The following is a 21925-nucleotide window of genomic DNA, read 5'->3' as shown; positions in this document are numbered from 1 at the left end:
ATAAAGCCTCCAAGAAATATGGGACTATGTGAAAAGACCAAATCTACGTCTGATTGGTGTACCTGAAAGTGACGGGGAGAATGGAACCAAGTTAGAAAACACTCTTCTGGATATGATCCAGGAGAACTTCCCCAAGCTACCAAGGCAGGCCAACATTCAAATTCAGGAAATACAGCAAACGCCACAAAGATACTCCTCGAGAAGAGCAACTCCAAGACACATAATTGTCAGATTCACTAAAGTTGAAATGAAGGAAAAAATGTTAAGGGCAGCCAGAGAGAAGGGTCGGGTTACCCACACACGGAAGCCAATCAGACTAACAGCAGATCTCTCGGAAGAAATGCTACAAGCCAGAAGAGAGTGGGGGCCAATATTCAACATTCTTAAAGAAAAGAATTTTCAACCCAGAATTTCATATCCAGCCAAACTGAGCTTCATAAGTGAAGGAGAAATAAAATCCTTTACAAACAAACAAACAAATGCTGAGAGATTTTGTCACTACCAGGCCTGCCTTACAAGAGATCCTGAAGGAAGCACTAAACATGGAAAGGAACAATCAGTATCAGCCACTGCAAAAACATGCCAAATTGTAAAGACCATCGATGCTAGGAAGAAACTGCATCAATTAACAGGCAAAATAACCAGCTAACATCATAATGACAGGATCAAATTCACACATAACAATATTAACCTTAAATGTAAATGGGCTAAATGCTCCAATTAAAAGACACAGACTGGCAAATCGGATAAAGAATCAAGACCCATCAGTGTGCTGTATTTAGGAGACCCATCACACGTGCAGAGACACACATAGGCTGAAAATAAAGGGATGGAGGAAGATCTACCAAGCAAATGGAAAACAAAAAAAGCAGAGATTGCAATCCTAGTCTCTGAAAAAACAGACTTTAAACCAACAAAGATCAAAATAGACAAAAAAGGCCATTATATAATGGTAAAGGGATCAATCCAATAAGAAGAGCGAACTATCCTAAATATATATGCACCCAGTACAGGAGCACCAAGATTCATAAAGCAAGCCCTTAGAGACCTATAAAGAGACTCAGACTCCCACACAATAATAATGGGAGACTTTAACACCCCACTGTCAACATTAGACAGATCAACAAGACAGAAAGTTAACAAGGATATCCAGGAATTGAACTCAGCTCTGCACCAAGTGGACCTAATAGACATCTACAGAACTCTCCACCCCAAATCAACAGAATATACATTCTTCTCAGCACCACATCGCACTTATTCCAAAATTGACCACATAGGTGAAAGTAAAGCACTCCTCAGCAAATGTAAAAACACAGAAATTATAACAAACTGTCTCTCAGACCACAGTGCAATCAAACTAGAACTCAGGCTTAAGAAACTCACTCAAAACTGCTCAACTACATGGAAACTGAACAACCTGCTCCTGAATGACTACTGGGTACATAACGAAATAAAGGCAGAAATAAAGATGTTCTTTGAAACCAATGAGAACAAAGACACAACATACCAGAATCTCTGGGACACATTTAGCAGTGTGTAGACGGAAATTTATAGCACTAAATGCCCACAAGAGAAAGAAGGAAAGATCTAAAATTGACACCCTAACATCAGAATTAAAAGAACTGGAGAAGCAAAAGCAAACACATTCAAAAGCTAGCAGAAGGCAAGAAATAACTAAGATCAGAGCAGAACTGAAGGAGATAGAGACAAAAGAAACTCTTCAAAAAAATCAATGAATCCACGAGCTGGTTTTTTGAAAAGATCAACAAAATCGATAGACCGCTACCAAGACTAATAAAGAAGAAAAGAGAGAAGAATCAAATAGACGCAATAAAAAATGATAAAGGGGATATCACCACTGATCCCACAGAAATACAAACTACCATCAGAGAATGCTATAAACATCTCTACGCAAATAAACTAGAAAATCTAGAAGAAATGGATAAATTCCTGGACACATACACCCTCCCAAGATTAAAGCAGGAAGAAGTTGAATCCCTGAATAGACCAATAACAGGCTCTGAAACTGAGGCAATAATTAATAGCCTACCAACCAAAAAAAGTCCAGGAACAGACAGATTCACAGCTGAATTCTACCAGAGGTACAAAGAGGAGCACGTACCATTCCTTCTGAAACTATTCCAATCATCAGAAAAAGGGGGAATCCTCCCTAACTCATTTTATGAGGCCAGCATCATCCTGATACCAAAGCCTGGCAGAGACACAACAAAAAAAGAGAATTTTTGACCAATATCCCTGATGAACATCGATGCAAAAATCCTCAATAAAATACTGGCAAACTGAATCCAGCAGCACATCCAAAAGCTTATCCACCATGATCAAGTGGGCTTCATCCCTGGGATGCAAGGCTGGTTCAACATATGCAAATCAATAAATGCAATCCATCATCTAAACAGAACCAAAGACAAAAACCACATGATTATCTCAATAGATGCAGAAAAGGCCTTTGAAAAAATTCAACAGCCCTTCATCCTAAAAACTCTCAGTGAACTAAGTATTGATGGGACGTATCTCAAGATAATGAGAGCTATGTATGACAAATACACAGCCAATATCATAGTGAATGGGCAAAACTGGAAGCATTCCCTTTGAAAACTGGCACAAGACAGGAATGACCTCTCTCACCACTCCTATTCAACATAGTGTTGGAAGCTCTGGCCAGGGCAATCAGGCAGGAGAAAGAAATAAAGTGTATTCAATTAGGAAAAGAGGAAGTCAAATTGTCCCTGTTTGCAGATGACATGATTGTATATTTAGAAAGCCCATTGTCTCAGCCCAAAATCTCCTTAAGCTGATAAGCAACTTCAGCAAAATCTCAGGATACAAAATCAATGTGCAAAAATCACAAGCATTCTTATACACCAATAACACACAGAGAGCCAAATCATGAGTGAACTCCCATTCACTATTGCTTCAAAGAGAATAAAATACCTAGGAGTCCAACTTACAAGGGATGTGAAGGACCTCTTCAAGAACTACAAACCACTGCTCAACGAAATGAAAGAGGACACAAACAAATGGAAGAACATTCCATGCTCATGGATAGTAAGAATCAATATCGTGAAATGGCCATACTGCCCAAGGTAATTTATAGATTCAATGCCATCCCCATCAAGCTACCAATGACTTTCTTCACAGAACTGGAAAAAACTACTTTAAAGTTCATATGGAACCAAAAAAAAAAAAGCCCACATTGCCAAGACAATCCTAAGCAAAAAGAACAAAGCTGGAGGCATCACGCTACCTGACTGCAAACTATACTGCAAGGATACAGCAACCAAAACAGCATGGTACTGGTACCAAAAGAGAGATATAGACCAATAGAACAGAACAGAGCCCTCAGATATAATACCACACATCTACAACCATCTGATCTTTGACAAACCTGACAAAAACAAGAAATGACGGAAGGATTCCCTGTTTAATAAATGGTGCTGGGAAAACTGGCTAGCCATATGTAGAAAGCTGAAACTGGATCCCTTCCTTACACCTTATACGAAAATTAATTCAAGATGGATTAAAGACTTAAATGTTAGACCTAATATCATAAAAACCCTAGAAGAAAAACTAGGAAATACCATTCAGGCCATAGGCATGGGCAAGGACTTCATGACTAAAACACCAAAAGCAATGGCAACAAAAGCCAAAATTGACAAATGGGATCTAATTAAACTAAAGAGCTTCTGCATAGCAAAATAAACTACCATCAGAGTGAACAGGCAACCTACAGAATGGGAGAAAATTTTTACAATCTACCCATCTGACAAAGGGCTAATATCCAGAATCTACAAAGAGCTTAAACAAATTTACAAGAAAAAAACAACCCCATCAAAAAGTGAGTGAAGGATATGAACAGACACTTCTCAAAAGAAGACATTTATGCAGTCAAGAGGCACATGAAAAAATGCTCATCATCACTGGCCATCAGAGAAATGCAAATCAAAACCACAACAAGATACCATCTCACACCAGTTAGAATGGCAATCATTAAAAAGTCAGGAAACAACAGGTTGCTGGAGAGGATGTGGAGAAATAGGAACTCTTTTACACTGTTGGTGGGACTGTAAACTAGTTCAACCACTGTGGAAGACAGTGTGGTGATTCCTCAAGGATCTAGAACTAGAAATACCATTTGACCCAGCCATCCCATTACTGGGTATATACCCAAAGGATAAGTCATGCTGCTATAAAGGCACATGCACATGTATGTTTACTGCAGCACTATTCACAATAGCAAAGACTGGGAACCAATCCAAATGTCCAACAATGATAGACTGGATTAAGAAAATGTGGCACATATACACCATGGAATACTCCACAGCCATAAAAAAGGATGAGTTCACGTCCTTTGTAGGGACATGGACGAAGCTGGAAACCATCATTCTGAGCAAACTATCGCAAGGACAGAAAACCAAACACTGCATATTCTCACTCACGGGTGGGCACTGAACAATGAGAACACTTAGACACAGGGTGGGGAACATCACACACCAGGGCCTGTCGTGGGGTGGAGAGATAGCATTAGGAGATATACCTAATGTAAAGGACGAGTTTACAGGTACAGCACACCAACATGGCACATGTATACATATGTAACAAGCCTGCACACTGTGGCACATGTACCCTAGAACTTAAAGCATAATAAAAAAGAAAAAGAAAAAAAAAAACCACAAAAAAATAAAAAAAAAATAAACCAACAAACACAACCTAAATTCCCTGAATGGGCTTAACAATGGAATGAACATTGCAGAAGTACTGATGCCTCAAGATGGATCAATAGAAATGATGTAAACTGAACAAAGGAAAAAAATTTTCAGTAAACAGAAGTTTAGTAACATGAGATAATAGCAAGTCTTCTAACATATGTAAAATTGGATTTCCAGAAGGAGAAGAGAAAAAAGATGAGGCAGAAAAAAAAAAAAAAAAAAAAAAAAAACCCTTTGAAGAAATAGTGGCTGAGAATTTCCCAAATCTGGTACAAAACATGAACATAAAGATCCAAGAAGCTCAGCAAAACCCAAGTTAGGTAAATTCAAAGAAAATCACACACGTAATACACTTCTAAAAACCAAAGCCAGGAAAATTTTAAAGAAGCCAGAGGAAAAAAATTTATTATATACACAAGAACAATGATAAGAATGATAGCCGACCTCTGAATAGAAACAATGGACATTGTAAAACAATTGAACATCATCTTTAAAATGCTGCAGGGGAAAAATACCTGTCAGCCTCAAATTCTATACCAAGTAAAAGGAAAAAAAATTCTTTGGTGATTTTCCACACATTCAGTATATATATATTATAATCAGAGCAATGCTTTTAAAAAAGCATGCAGAGGCATACTTAAAAAGTATGTAAGAAAATAAAAAGGACTGTTTTTTAAACACTTAATTATAAGGCAGAAAAGGATGAGTAATTGAACAAATAGATAACAAATATCAAGATGACAGATTTAAAAACTATCAGATCAATAATTATAATTAAATACAGGGGTGGCTGGCAAGATGGCCAAATAGGAACAGCTCTGATCTGCAGCTCCCAGTGAGACCAACACAGAAGGCAGGCGATTTCTGCATTTCTAACTGAGGTACTCGGCTCATCTCACTGGGACTGGTTAAACAGTGGGTGCAGCCCACAGAGGGCGAGCCAAGGCAGGGTGAAGCATCGCCTCACCTGGGAAGCTCAAGGGGTCAGGGAACTCCCTCCCCTAGCCAAGGGAAGCTGTGAGGGACTGTGCTATGAGGAACAGTACATTATGGCCCAAATACCACACCTTTCCCAGGGTCTTCACAACCAGGAGACCAGGAGATTCCCTTGAATGCCTATATCACCAGGGCCCTGGGTTTCAAGCACAAAACTGGGCAGCCGTTTGGGAAGACACCAAGCTAGCTGCAGGAGTTTTTCATCATACTGGAATGCCAGTGAGAGAGAACCATTCACTCCCCTGGAAAGGGGGCTAAAGCCAGGGAGCCAAGTGATCTAGCTCAGCAGATCTCACCCCCACAAAGCCCAGCAAGCTAAGATCCACTGGCTTGAAATTCTCACTGCCAGCACAGCAGTCTGAAGTTGACCTGGGACACTCAAGCTTCACGTGGGAAGGGGTGTCCACCATTATTGAGGCTTGAGTAGGCAGTTTTCCCCTCACAGCCAGAAGTTGGAACTGGGCAGAGCCCACCACAGCTCGGCAAAGCCAGACTGTCTCTCTAGATTACTCCTCTCTGGGCAGGGCATCTCTAAAAGAAAGGCAGCAGCCCCAGTCAGGGGCTTATAGATAAAACTCCCATCACCCTGGGACAGAGCACCTGGGGGAAGGGGTGGCTGCGGGCGCAGCTTCAGCAGACTTCAATGTCCCTGCCTGCCAGCTCTGAAGAGAGCAGCAGATTTCCCAGCACAGCGCTTGAGCTCTGCTAAGGGACAGACTGCCTCCTCCAGTGGGTCCCTAACCCCCGTGCCTCCTGACTGGGAGACACCTCCCAGCAGGGGTCGAGAGACACCTCACACAGGAGAGCTCTGGCGGGTGCCCCTCTGGGACAAAGCTTCCAGAGGAAGGAACAGGAAGCAATCTTTGCTGTTCTGCAGCCTCCGCTGGTGATACCCAAGCAAACAAGGTCTGGAGTGGACCTCCAGCAAACTCCAGCAGAGTTGAAGCAGAGGGGCCTGACTGTTAGAAGGAGAACTAACAAACAGAAAGGAATCGCATCAACATCAACAAAAAGGATATCCACACGAAAACCCCATCCAAAGGTCACCAACATCAAAGACCAAAGGTAGATAAATCCATAAAGATGAGGAAAGCCCAGCGCAAAAAGGCTGAAAATTCCAAAAACCAGAATGCCTCTTCTCCTCCAAAGGATCACAACTCCTCACCAGCAAGGGAACAAAAATGGACAGAGAATGAATTTGATGAATTGACGGAAGTAGGCTTCAGAAGGTGGGTAATAACAAACTCCTCTGAGCTAAAGGAGCATGTTCTAACACAATGCAAGGAAGCTAAGAACCTTCAAAAAAGGTTAGACGAGTTGCTAACTAGAATAACCAGTTTAGAGAAGAACATAAATGACCTGATGGAGCTGAAAAACACAGCACGAGAACTTCGTGAAACATACACAACTATCAATAGCCAAATCGATGAAGCGGAAGAAATGATATCAGAGACTGAAGATCAACATAATGAAATAAAGTGTGAAGACAAGATCAGAGAAAAAAGAATGAAAAGGAACAAACTTGGCCTCCAAGAAACATGGAACTATGTGAAAAGACCAAACCTACATTTGATTGGTGTACCTGAAAGTGACAGAGAGAATGGAACCAAGTTGGAAAACACTCTTCAGGATATTACCCAGGAGAACTTCCCCAACCTACCAAGACAGGTAAACATTCAAATTCAGGAAATACAGAGAACACCACAAAGATACTCCTCAAGAAGAACAACACCAAGACACATAATCACCAGATTCACCAAGTTTGAAATGAAGAAAAAAATGTTAAGGGCAGCCAGAGAGAAAGGTCGGGTTACTTACAAAGGGAAGCTCATCAGACTAACAGCAGATCTCTCTACAGAAACCCTACAAGCCAGAAGAGAGTGGGGGGCCAATATTCAACATTCTTAAAGAATTTTCAACCCAGAATTTCATATCCGGCCAAACTAAGCTTCATAAGCGAAGGAGAAATAAAATTCTTTACAGACAAGCAAATGCTGAGGGATTTTGTCACCACCAGGCCTGCCCTGCAAGAGCTCCTGAAGGAAGGACTAAATATGTAAAGGAAAAACAGGTACCAACCACTGCAGAAACATGCCAATTGTAAAGACCACTGACACTATGAAGAAACTGCATCAACTAACAGGCAAAATAACCAGCTAGTGTCATAATGACAGGATGAAATTCACACATAACAATATTGACCTTTAGTGTAAATGGGGTAAATGCCCCATTTAAGAGACACAGACTGGCAAATCGGATAGAGTCAAGACCCATAGGTGTGCTGTATTCAGGAGACACATCTCATGTGCAGAGACACACATAGGCTCAAAATAAAGGGACGCAGGAATATTTAACAAGCAAATGGAAAGCAAAAAAAAAAAAAAAAAAAAAAAGCAGGGGTTGCAATCCTAGTCTCTGATAAAACAGACTTTAAACCAACAAAGATCAAAACAGACAAAGAAGGGCATTACATAATGGTAAAGGGATCAATGCAACAAGAAGAGCTAACTATCCTAAATATATATGCACCCAATACAGGAGCACCCAGATGCATAAAGCAAGCCCTCAGAGACCTACAAAGAGACTTAGACTCCCACACAATAATAGTGGGAGACTTTAACACCCTGCTGTCAATATTAGACAGATCAACAAGACAGAAAATTAACAAGGATATTCAGGACTTGAACTCAGCTCTGGACCAAGCAGACCTAATAGACATCCATAGAACTCTCCACCTTAAATCAACAGAATATATGTTCTTCTCAGCATCACATTGCACTTATTCTAAAATTGACCATATATTGGAAGTAAAACACTCCTCAGCAAATGCAAAAGAATGCAAATCATAACAAACAGTCTCTAAGACCACAGTGCAATCAAATTAGAACTCAGGATTAAGAAACTCACTCAAAACCACACAACTACATGGAAACTGAACAACCTGCTCCTGAATGACTACTGGGTAAATAACGAAATTAAGGGAGAAATAAATAAGTTCTTTGAAACCCATGAGAACAAAGACACAACATACCAGAATCTATGGGACACAGCTAAAGCAGTGTTTAAAGGGAAATTTATAGCACTAAATGCCCACAGGAGAAAGCAGGAAACATCTAAAATCAACATTTTAACATCACAATTAAAAGAACTACAGAAGCTAGAGCAAACACATTCAAAAGCTAGCAGAAAGCAAGAAATAACTAAGATCAGAGCAGAAATGAAGGAGATAGACAAATGAAAACTGCTTCAAGAAATCAATTAATCCAGGAGCTGGTTTTCTGAAAAGATTAACAAAATACATAGACCGCTATCCAGACTAATAAAGAAGAAAAGAGAGAAGAATCAAATAGACACAATAAAAAAATGATAAAGGGGATATCACCACTGATCCCACAGAAATACAAACTACCACCATATAATACTATAAACACCTCTATGCAAATAAACTAGAAAGTCTAGAAGAAATGGATAAATTCCTGGACACATACATCCTCCCAAGACTAAACCAGAAATAAGTCAAATCCCTGTATAGACCAATAACAAGTTCTGAAATTGAGGCAGTAATTAATAGCCTACCATCCAAAAAAAGCCGAGGACCAGACAGATTCACAGCTGAATTCTATCAGCAGTACAAAGAGGAGCCAGTATCATTACTTCTGAAACTATTCCAAACAACAGAAAAAGAGGGACTCCTACCTAACTTATTTTATGAGGCCAGCATCATCCTGATACCAAACCCTGGCAGAGACACAAGAAAAGAAAATTTCAAGCCAATATCCCTGATGAACATCGATGTGAAAATTCACAATAAAATACCAGCAAACTGAATCCAGCAGCACATGAAAAAGTTCAACATCAAGTCAGCTTCATCCCTGGGATGCAAGGCTGGTTCAACATATGCAAATCGATAAACATAATCCATCATATAAACAGAAACAATGACAAAAACCACACGATTATCTCAATAGTTGCAGAAAAGGCCTTCGATAAAATTCAACAGCACTTCATGCTAACAACTCTAAATAAACTAGGTATTGATGGCACGTATCTCAAAATAATAAGAGCTATTTATGACAAATCCATAGCCAATATCATACTGAATGGGCAAAAGCTGGAAGCATTCCCTTTGATAACTGGCACAAGACAAGGATGCCCTCCTCTCACCACTCCTATTCAACATAGTATTGGAAGTTCTGGCCAGGGCAATCAGGCAAGAGAAAGAAATACAGGGTATTCAAATAGGAAGAGAGGAAGTCAAATTGATTGTTTGCAGATGATATTACTGTATGTTTAGAAAACCCCATCATCTTAGCCCAAAATCTCCTTAAGCTGATAAGCAACTTCAGCAAAGTCTCAGGATACAAAATCAATGTGCAAAAATAACAAGCATTACTATACAGCAGTAGTACAAACAGAGAGCCAAATCATGAGTGAATTCCCATTCACATTGCTACAAAGAGAATAAAATACCTAGCAATACAATTTACAAGGGATGTGAAGGACCTCTTCAAGGAGAATTACAAACCACCGCTCAAGGAAATAAGAGATGACACAAACAAACGGAAAAACATTCCATGCTCATGGACAGGAAGAATCAATATTAGGAAAATGGCCATACTGCCCAATGTAATTTACTGATTCAATGCTATCCCCATCAAGCTACCATTGACGTTCTTCACAGAATTAGAAAAAAACGTCTTTAGAGTTCATATGGACAAAAAAAGAGCCTGCATAGCCAAGATAATCCAAAGCAAAAAGAACAAAGCTGGAGGCATCATGGACCTGACTTCAAACTATACTACAAGGATACAGTAACCCAAACAGCATGGTACTGGTACCAAAACAGATATATAGACCAGTGGAACAGAACAGAGCACTCAGAAATAATGCCACACATCTACAACCACCTGATCTTCGACAAACCTGACAAAAACAAGAAATGGGGAAAGGATTCCCTATTTAATAAATGGTGCTGGGAAAACTGGCTAGCCATATGCAGAAAACTGAAACTGTACCCCTTCCTTACACCTTATACAAAAATTAACTCAAGATGGATTAAAGACTTAAACATAAGACCTAAAACCATAAAAACCCTAGAAGAAAACCTAGGCAATACCATTCAGGACACAGGCATGGGCAAAGACTTTATGACTAAAACACCAACAGCAATGGCAAAATTGACAAATGGGATCTAATTAAACTAAAGAGCTTCTGCACAGCAAAAGAAACTATCATCAGAGTGAACAGGCAACCTACAGAATGGGAGAAAATTTTTGCTGTCTATCCACTAGACAAAGAGCTAATATCCAGAATCTACGAGGAACTTAAATTTACAAGAAAAAAACAAACGACCCCATCAAAAAGTGGGCAAAGGATATGAACAGACAATTCTCTAAGAAGACATTTATGCAGCCAATAGACATACGAAAGAAAGCTCAACATCATTGGTATTAGAGAAATGCAAATCAAAACCACAATGAGATACCATCTCACGCCAGTTAGAATGGCAATCATTAAAAAGTCAGGAAACAATAGATGCTGGAGAGGATGTGGAGAAATAGGAATTCTTTTACAGTGTTGGTGGGAGTGTAAATTAGTTCAACCACTGTGGAAGACAGTGTGGTGATTCCTCAAGGCTCTAGAACCAGAAATACCATTTGACCCAGCAATCCCATTACTGGGTATACACCCAAAGGATTATGAATTATTCTACTATAAAGACACATGCACATGTATGTTTATTGAGGCACTATTCACAATAACAAAGACTTGGAACCAACCCAAATGCCCATAAATGATAGACTGGAGAAATAAAATGTGGCAGTTATATACCATGGAATAGTATGCAGCTATAAAAAAGGATGAGTTCATGTCCTTTGCAGGCACATCGATGAAGCTGGAAGCCATCATTCTCAACAAACTAACACAGTAATAGAAAACCAAACACTGCATGTTCTCACTCATAAGTGGAAGTTGAACAATGAGAACACATGGACACAGGGAGGGGAACATCACACACTGGGGCCTGTCGGGGGCTGGGGGGGCTAGTGGAGGGATAGCATTAGGAGAAATACCTAATGTAGATGACGGGTTGATGGGTACAGCAAATCACCATGGCACATGTCTACCTATGTAACAAACCTGCACTTTCTGCACACGTATCCCAGAACTTAAAGTATAATTTAAAAAAAAATAATTAAATACAAGTGAATACTAAGTAAAAGGAGTGGACTGCTGGACTGGAAGATTCAAATATATAACGTCTGCACAAGCCACTTTAAATATAAAGCCACAGATACACTGAAAGTAAAATATGAAAAAAGTTATACCATGCAAATGGTAAGCATAAGAACACTGATGTGGCTACACTAACCTCAGACAAAACAGACTTCAGGATATGAGGGACATTTCATAATGGGAAAAGGTCATTATCAGGAAGACATAAAGTCCTAAATGTATACCCACAACACTTTAAAATACATGAAGCAAAACTCAACAGAACCAAACGAGAAATAGGCAAGGGCACAATGATAGATGAAATTATTAACACTATTTTCTCAATAATTCATAGGAAAAATGGGGGAAGACAATAAGCATGCAGAAGATCTTAACAACACTATCAACCAACTAGACTATACTGACATTAATACAACACTACATCCAATGCAGAATACACAAGGTATACAAGTACCCATGGACGGTTAACATAGATAGACTATATATATACATACATTTTCATGTGTGTGTATACATATATATCACTGGGCAAGAGACGCAAATTTCAAAACAATGATGGAAAGACATTTTTAGCTATTTTTCCTAAAAATGGCAATAAAAATTACATCACCTAAGATCTTTTATTCATCTAATGTAAAAAAAAAAGGTCATTCCACAATCTATAAATGCTAAAGATATTTTCTGGAAACTATGACTCACATTATACACAATGTCCCACAGAAATAATCAACATAATGCACTTATTATAGCAATGTATTAATAAGCCAAATTAATCAACTACCAAATTGCGCTACATTTCGGCTTCAGTAGAGACAAAGTTCATAAAAATACTTCAGAATACTATTAGTTTGTGATACTATTTCTCATTAAAATATATTTTTGAGACAGACTTGAAATGTAGCAAAAAAAACTACATATTCAAAATAAATATTCAAAGGGAAATATATAACCATGATGTCTTCTACATAAAATTTTTTGAAATAAATTATGTTCAATATGACTCATGTTTTCTGAGAATACAATCCAAGATTACTATTTATTATGTACAAATATAGCACAATTATGTCCAAATATTGCACGATAGAACATACTGTACATTTATTTTTGCAAATACCCCATTTAAAAAATTATAATAACTCGGCATGCCATGAAGCCTGAAGGCCCATCATCGTCCAAGAAGCTATCAGCAGTATGGCCATAGCTGTGTTTTCCGTGGTCACTGACTAAAACATAAACTCCTCTTGTCTTCTATACCTTTAATCACTACAGCAATATGCTGTGCTGCTTCTTCACCCAATCCCAAATTCCTCCTGTCCTTCATAACCCTTGTTAGTTCTCTGTAATTCCTATTCAATGATATAAAAACTCCCAAATAACATCCATCCTCCCAAGTCACTGAAAGGGATCTGGCCCTAAATTTCCTATCTTATGCAAATTCTGATTCTCCCCTAAGCCACATCTTCTCTGAAACAAAGGCTGCATTTTCTGCCATACTTCAAGTACTTCGGTGGTCAGACAAATAAATTAATATTCTCTTCATTCCCCCATATGTCTTCTGAATTGTATTTCTGTTTTCCTGAGAATAACCCATTTTCCATTGATATTTGTATCATTTGGCTCTATCAAAGATAGTTATGTAATCACCTCTGTTCACTCCTGACTCAATATTCCGCTCCATCCCAGTCCCAAGGTATATTTATAACTACATAGAAGAGCCATTGAACATCCACCCCCAAAGACCTTTGATTCTCTCATCTTCTACGTCTTTCTCCAGTACACTTGCCACGTATTTCTATGGCCATATCCTCATCGCACAAGCTACTCCAGAGCTGAAATCGCTAATTTCCTATCCCCAGTCCCAACTTTTCTCCTGAAAACTGGATAAATTTCTCCAACTAATCTTCAATATCTTCACCTGGATATTTTGTGCGTACCTGAAACTCAACAATTTAAATTGGTCACCCCTCCCACGAGGAGTTCAGTAGGCTTAACTAGATTCCAGCCAAGAAGCTGTAAGAATCGTGTTCTAGGGTTGGGACGCTAAGCCCCAGTGGCCTGGATTTTCTAGTGGGATCTTCTGATCCATGGGTTGCACAGTTCTGTGGAAAAAGCAGTTTCCCCTTCTGGGTAGCGTGCTCATTCACTGCCTCCCTTTGCTGGGGGTAGGGGGTTCTCCTTTCCCGTGTAGCTCTCAGGTGGGCCACGCACTACACTGCTCTTCCTTCTGTCCATGGGTCACATCAGCCTTCTAGTCAAGTTTGATGACAGAACTTGGATACCTTGGTTGCCAGCGAAGGATTCACACGTTTATTACGTTTTTTTTCCGATGGGAGCCTCCGAGCCCCACTGCTTCTAGTCAGCCATCTTGGCCCCGTCACTCCTATTATTTTTACCTCGTTTCCTTTTCTTAATGAATTGGATTGAAACACCAGAATACAGTTATTTAATATAGAACACCTTACACGTTTCTGATTATAACAGGTATGCCTAGAGTATTTCTCCATTATAGTGTTTATAATCCTCATTTTATTAGGAATTTTTAAAAAGAAATTATACCTTTGCTATATCTTTCAAGATAATATTCTTTTATCTACTTCTTGATGTGATGAATGATATTAGTAGATCTGTTATTACTGATCCATAATTTCCTTCCTAAATCTTACTCAGTATATTATTATTTTACTATATGGTACCAGTCAAATTTCTCCATATTTTCTCTTTTAGTTTATGTTTTTTCTGCCTTGCCTGTGAAAGTACTGCCCATCCCAAGATTTTAAAAAGCTAAAAACTTCCACAAATGGCATAATAAACACTGTAACAAAAAATATATTGTCAGACTAGGAAAATATATAACATATATAATAGACAAACAATCAAAATCTTTCATATACCACTTCGATAATAAAAACCAAACTAAAAAAGGAAAAAGATTATGAACAGGAAATTCACAGAAGAATACACACGCTATATAAATAGAAAAACCAATTGTTTTTCCTTCTCATTCACACTCAACACAGAATACTTCACCTCTGGTTACCAAAATGGGGGAGGGTTGCCACTTCCCACACTGACAAATTTAACACCAGCTGGGTATCCTATAATTTAATCCAATTCTGATAATATATCCCTGGAGTTAGCATCAGATCCCATGGGTTAAGGGCTCAATCCCTCAAGATTGCCTCCACTTCGGATATCAATCAAAAGCCTAGATTGTGACCAGCGCTTCTGTCTGACCAGCTATATATTGCCAGGGTGGGGAGTGGTGGGAACATGACCCTCTCCTCAGGTTTGATTAATTTGCTAGAGCAACACACATAACTCGGGGAAACACATTTACAAGTTTATTAATAAAGAATATAATAAAAGACACAAATGAAGAGCTACACAAGGCAAAGTATTCAGGAAGGGGTGTGAAGCCTCCATGCCGTCTTGGGGGCACGCCACCCTCCCAGCACATTTCCCATACCCTAGAAGCTCTCTGAACCCTGCAGCTTGGGGATTTTTATAAAGGCTTCATCACATAGTTATTGAGATTATTAACTCAATCTGTAGCCCTTTCCCCCTTCCTAGAAGAAAGGAGTTAGAACTGAAAGTTCCGAGCTTCTAATCATGGCTTAGTCTTTCTGGAAGCCAGCCCCTATCCAGGAGCCCACCAAGAGTCATCTTATTAGAACAAAGAGAGTCCTATCACCTAAGAAGTTCCAAGGAATTAGCAGCTCTTTGTCAGAAGCCAGGATAAAAGCTCAGTTATTAGAACAAGAGATACACGTAGAACCCCTATCACTCAAGAAATTAAAAAGGTTTTAGGAGCTGTGTGCCAAAAACTAGGGGTAGAGACCTATATCTATCTCTTATTATTTCTCAAACATGCTCATATACAAGCATGTATATTATTAATTTGAAGGAAAAATAAGATGATAACCCACATACAGTGTTAGTGATTCACTCTCACACACCGTTGGAGGAACGGGTATAGCATTTACTCTCACACACTGTTGGAGGGACTATAAATTCATATTATCTTTTGGGAGGTTACTTTTGTATCTTTAACCAAACATTTCACTCTAAGCCTTCAAAAATTATAAATTCGCCTCTGAAGAACTTCTCCTATAGATTACTGATGTTCCCATAGAATGTACCTCTTCACTACAGCGCTGTTAACTAGTGCAACATTGGAACCAACCTAAATATCTACAAATGAAGAATGGCTTAATAAGTTAACACTGTAATACCACGCAGCTATTTGAAAAAGAGAGATTTAAATGTAACGGCCTAGAAAGAGTTCCATGATGAAGTGAAAAAAAAACTGAATAAAACTTTTGACATATAAATATATAAATATAAAGAAGATATAAAAGGATTTGTACCATGCTGTTAAAAGTGGTCATCACTAGAGATGAGCCTGGAAGAGCTTAGGGTTGAATTTTCTTTTTTTCTTTTTTTTTAATTTTATTATTATTATACTTTCAGCTTTACATATATATCCTTTTTTAGTAAGGATATGGATGATTTTTAAATTTTCTCTTGGATTTTCTGTTTTAGTTTTTTTTAATTCTTTTAAATTAAATAATTTGGTGTCTTTAATTTGCTAAAGATTTACGTAATATTTCTATATGTCTGGTCTTAAGTGAGACCAGTCTCTAGGGTTTTGTGGGTGTGTGTGTGTGCATCTTTGCCCTGTTTGAATACCACAGTTACACCTTGAAAAAATGAATTGATTGTTTTCAGTTTTCTGTTCCATCAAAGTCTGAACAAAATAGGAATCATTTTATTTTCACAAGACCTCTTAGAACTTAATTGTAGTTATCTGCATGTTGCATCTTTTGCAAGGGTAGTTCTTGAACAACTTTTCTACTTCTTCCATAGGCTGTTAGTCTGATATCCAGACTCCCTTCTGTAAATAAGTTCAGCTTTCATATCTGTATGAACTTATTTTTCAGAGAAGTTTTACTTACTCTACTGTTCATGTCTTCAATTTCCTTTGCTCGCTGAATTCTCCTCATTTCTAAGACCTGCTCTCTTTTCTTTTGCAACCATGCTTTAAATACTATGTCATTCTCTCTCTTTTTTTCTTTCTCTTCTTCTATTTTTCGTCGCTCTTCCTAGTAAAAGAATATGAAAAGACATTAATGGAAGATTAATAAAATTGTTTGAGTTATCATAGTAAAGAGATATATTTTGAGATCTGAAATTAGGACTCCCTGATCCTAAAACTTTCCATCAGAAAATTGGTCCTTCTAGGCCAGACGCGGTAGCTCATGCCTGTAATCCCAGCACTTTGGGGGGCCGAGGCACGCAGATCACTTGAGGTCAGGAGTTCGAGACCAGACTGGCCAACATGGTGAAAACCCGTCTCTACCCAAAATACAAAAATTAGCTGGGCTAATTTAACAAGTTCATAATAAACTTTTCTTCAAATAATGGAATTCTAAGTGTTTTCCTTACATTTTGACAATATAGCAAGACTTTCTAATTCCTTTTGATTGAACAGAAGGGAGGCAGGAAAGGAAAAATTCTACCAAACAGCATAAAATATATTTAAGAATATCTATATACTATTTCCTGAGCCCTAAAGTAGCCTATATTATAGGAAATATAAATGAATTTATTAAGAATTAAATTTTACATTATTTATACATTTCCATTTCACACAAAGGACTTTGGATGCCCTGCATGAATACAGTATGACAAAAGATGATTATCTTTCCAAGGGGAACATTCAGGTATGTTACACAGAAGCTATCAGCAAAAGCACTTATAATGGAGTTGCCAAAGAGAACACTGAAATGATGCACTTAGGTTAGAAAGACAGAGTATAGCAGCCCAACCCAGAAAATATGGGCATAAAAAAGCAAAGCCTTCCCCTGAAACCAACTAAAACATGTTAAAAGCCTTAGTACTTGAAGACCATGCCTTGAGCCAAGTTAGTTATAGGATACAACAAAAGTGTATTTCAGAACAAAGAGTGTGTGACATTCAGAAAAGAGAATCAAAATGAAAACAGAATTATCCATCCTTCACACCAGTTAAAGACTAACATCAGTTCATTAACAAAAAGGCAGTGACAACTATATAAAATCACCTGTATAACTTTTGTAAAAATATACACACATACCTACACATTTGTGTATAGCAAACATATAGATGTCATTCTCAAAAAATTATTTTGTATTGTCACCAAATTCCTATACTTTTAATTGTTGTTTTACACCTGAATCAAGTAAACTTAGTTTGACTATTAGAGGTATTAGTGACCAAGTGAACGAAGCTCTATAAGCATGCACCCTTTTAGGTTCTTATCTGAGTGTGCTAGAGGTTATAATTCTTACGAAGTCATTTTTCACTTTTTTTTTTTTTTTGCTAATGCCAATTCCTGATTTAAATGCCAGATATTTCCCTGATAATTTCCCGTATAAAGTAGATAACACACCATTTCTCAAGGGTGCCAGAGAACTGGAAATTTTTATTCCAGTTTGCTACTGACAAGTACAGATATACCTTGGTAAAGTTATTTAAACTTTCTAAGGTTTTCTTATCTGCAAAATGATCTGTAAGGTCACTTCTCACGTATTATCTGCTGAGCTTTGTATTTAGAATTAGACATTTTGTATGGCTCAGCTTAATACCATTAGGTTTCCAGTAAAACAAAGAATTGGAGCACTGACATAAGTAATTCTGAGAAAAGTCACCAGTTTAAGTCCTGGAATTTTCAATTATAAGATACATAGAGTTTCACATAAGAACAAATATGAAAAACAAAAAAATTAATTTGGGATTCTATATGGCATTTTGGAGACATTTCATTAAGAATATTAGGCTATATTCTTAATCTGAAACTAAAATCCTGGAAATAAAAGAATTGTAAGCATAGAACATAATATGAAACACATGCAAATAAAAGAATTATAGTCCAAGTCTTCCTGTTGCTCCTAAACCTCTACACTTTATGCCTTCATTTTTCCCTCTGACATTTTATTTTTACCTATCATATCAAGATTACTTTCAGCAGTCACTTAACGTCTCATGAGTCTCACCTTTAAAATGAAAGGATCAGATGAAGTCATCACTGAGATCTCCGCTAACACAGATCAGTCTACTATTCTTTGTGATCCTTACAAGGACCAAAGTAATCACTGTGCTCATTCCATAAATACACATTCTTAACACTTCATCAATCTAACAATAGATAAATAAAGCAATCAAAAAAAGTCTCCAATGGTTTGAACAACTGTTTTAATTCCCATTGCATTTATAAAACAGTAAAACATACTCTAGTTTTAATATAATGCCCACTTAGGTTCTCACCTCTCTTTTCAGTTTTTCTCTCTTTTGTTCTAGTTGTTTTTGTAGTTCTTTCTGTCGAGGGGAAAGACAGTATGTTGAAGTCACCGGTGAGATATGTGCAGACTGTGCCCTGTGATTAGAGTTCCCATTCCCTTTACTTTGATCTGAGATGACAGCAGAGCTTGGACAAGTCTTGCGGTTGAGTGGTGGCTGAGGGATATAAGCCAGCGGCTTTCCTGTTGATGAGTGAGTGACAGCGTGAATCTTTGCTGCAGAATCTTCTTTCTTGGTGCCACTGACAGAGGAGTTGGAAGATCTGGGTAACAACTGCTGAGGGTCATTTTCTGTACTATTTGCATTATTAATGGGAGGCAAAAACCCCTGACTGGCAATGTCTTGTAAATTCAGAAGTTCAAATTTTCCATCTCTCTCTACCAGTATTGTCCTATCCTTGTTTTCTTCACAGCTTACATTAGTAAGTGACAGGAGCACATTTTCTTGTCCAAAATCATTGGAAATACATAACTGTGACAGTTTCCCAAACATATTCCTTTCGTTTTCAAAATAATTTTTAGAAGTAGTAGTGTCTTCTAGTGGAGGAACTTCCAAATCCACTAACTTGTCCTTGAACTTAAGTTTTCGCTCCCTTTTATCATTCACCGGTTCTTGATTCTGTAGAAGCTTGTTAGCTTGTACAATTTTCTCCATAATATATCTCCTTACTTCCTCATCCTCTTCCTCCTCCAAGTCTTTCTGGCTTTCTAGTCTGGATTCCTGGAAAGAGTTTTCACTATCTGAATCTGATATGGGATCCAAAGGTTGAATACCTGGTACAGAAATGATGTCATTTTTTCTTGGTGAGACCTCATCCTGCAAAGACTTGTCAGGATCAGAATGCTGTTTGCTGTGCTCTATTACTGTCTCATTCTCTTTTAAGTCTTGGTTAATATTCTCTTCCTTCTCACAAGCCATCTAAAAACAAGATATTTTTCAGTCAAAATTGAGATTCTTCATTTATAAGTAGACATACAAAATGGGATTTTTCCTGTTCATATAATTTATTTTATGAATGGGAAAATTTAAGTGTTTATTGCTCATAATTTGCTCATAACATTCTAATTCATACTTATGAGTATCCAAGGGAAATAATGTGACAGCAATGCAGGAAAAATTCAACTTTAAATTTGAATTTGATGTAGCTAAGTGCTACATTGATTTTTAAACATTTTTATGCTAATGTATCAAAATGTAACTACAAATAACAATATTAATATTCCTTCCCCTATAAAATTTTCCTCTCTTTACATTTTCAGAAAAACAATTTTCAAAAATGTTTCCTCCTTGTAATATTTGCATTCCTCAATCAAACATCTTTCTCCCCAGACTATTTCAAGGACGAATTATTTGGTCAAGTCCTAATCACTTGAGGTTCTTTTAATCTTTTCAGACTATTATTATCACTATAATCTAAATTCCAGGTCAATTTTTACCTCTAGATCAGATTTCCCTTCTTCAACCATACTCAGAGATTTCAGAAATCCATGCTAATCACCATCAGATAACTTGGCCTTACATTAAAAAAAATTAATTCCACATGAACCATAAACCAGTATCAGTGCAGCACAAAACTCCACTCCACTTCTGCTGTATCTAACTAAAAGCTTATATATATATTAAAAAAGATATATAAATGTATATAAATATTATATATATATATTTTTTTCTCTTTGTCAAAGTTCTCTCCCTCCTAAAGCAGTTCTATGGGAGCTACTACATGCTTCTCTCTTCAACCCCTTAAAATCACTTTCCTCCTTCATTTGCTCATAGGTCATCCTGTGTGATAGTGAAGGTCATCTTGTCTGATAGTCAGATGTCTAATAAGCAAATAAACCTGGCCCATTTAAATGACTGCCAAATAACTATGATTTAACAAAGATCTCTGTATCACAAGTGTTCATTTTAGCCTTATTTGTTTCTCTAGTTGATTCTTTTTTATTTTTCCAATATCATGAGGATGGCAGATCTCTGGTTCATTCTTATAGTCTCTGTTTCTGAACTCTCCTTTAGCTTTTCTTGTCTTTTGAAAACCCACATTTTACAAAAAAATCTTCCCCCGACCCTCTTATGTGCCTCTAGCTCAGTCATCCCCTTTTCTCAAAAGCCTCAAAAGAGGTTATTATAATCATCCACTGGAATGTGTAAGATTCATAACGGCACTTTTATTTTATCCCTGCTATATATATCCCTAGCACCTAGAACAGCCTCTGATATGACAGGTGATCATTAATACTTGTTGAATTAGAAAATGAAACAATAAATCATCCCTATTACCTCTCTAATTCTATCACACTGTGCTTTGGATCTCACACCCTTCCAGTCTTGAGAAATTGGTTCAACCTTACCACTCTGGGTATCTGCCTCTATTCATTCTGCTTATTTTTCTGTTAGGATGCATAAAACTCCCATTTAAAAGCCATCTTAGAAAAATCTTCACTTTTGACTCTGTTTCCATCTTCAAATATTGTGTATCCCATTTGTCTTTTCCATTATATAAGAAAGCAAAATGGAACTAAGAGATCTGTAATATAAAACCTGCATTTCCTCATAGTCTTTTCCTTAACACCTTTAAAACTGGCTTCTGCCATAACTCTGATCATTATCCCTCTGATGTCACCTATTTT

The 21925-nt window shown here is 37.6% G+C and overlaps 1 protein-coding gene across 13 annotated transcripts in view; it reads right to left on the bottom strand.

Annotated features, from left to right (window-relative positions):
* CCDC181 (coiled-coil domain containing 181) overlaps nucleotides 1–21925 on the bottom strand; it is a 66163-nt gene that overhangs the window by 7267 nt on the left and 36971 nt on the right. For all 13 annotated transcript variants that reach the window (XM_063648907.1, XM_063648912.1, XM_054495522.2 and 10 more), the window contains 2 exons: nucleotides 19266–20216; nucleotides 16916–17062 (listed from right to left, as the gene is read on the bottom strand). In XM_063648907.1, the coding sequence (XP_063504977.1) occupies nucleotides 16916–17062; nucleotides 19266–20216 (1098 nt within the window). The remainder of the gene's footprint in view (nucleotides 1–16915; nucleotides 17063–19265; nucleotides 20217–21925) is intronic.

The sequence above is a fragment of the Pongo pygmaeus genome, chromosome 1, assembly GCF_028885625.2.
Source record: "Pongo pygmaeus isolate AG05252 chromosome 1, NHGRI_mPonPyg2-v2.0_pri, whole genome shotgun sequence".
In the NCBI taxonomy this organism is placed as follows: Eukaryota; Metazoa; Chordata; class Mammalia; order Primates; family Hominidae; genus Pongo; species Pongo pygmaeus.
Note: the sequence above shows the minus strand (reverse complement) of the source record. Positions and strands in the feature narration are given on the sequence as shown.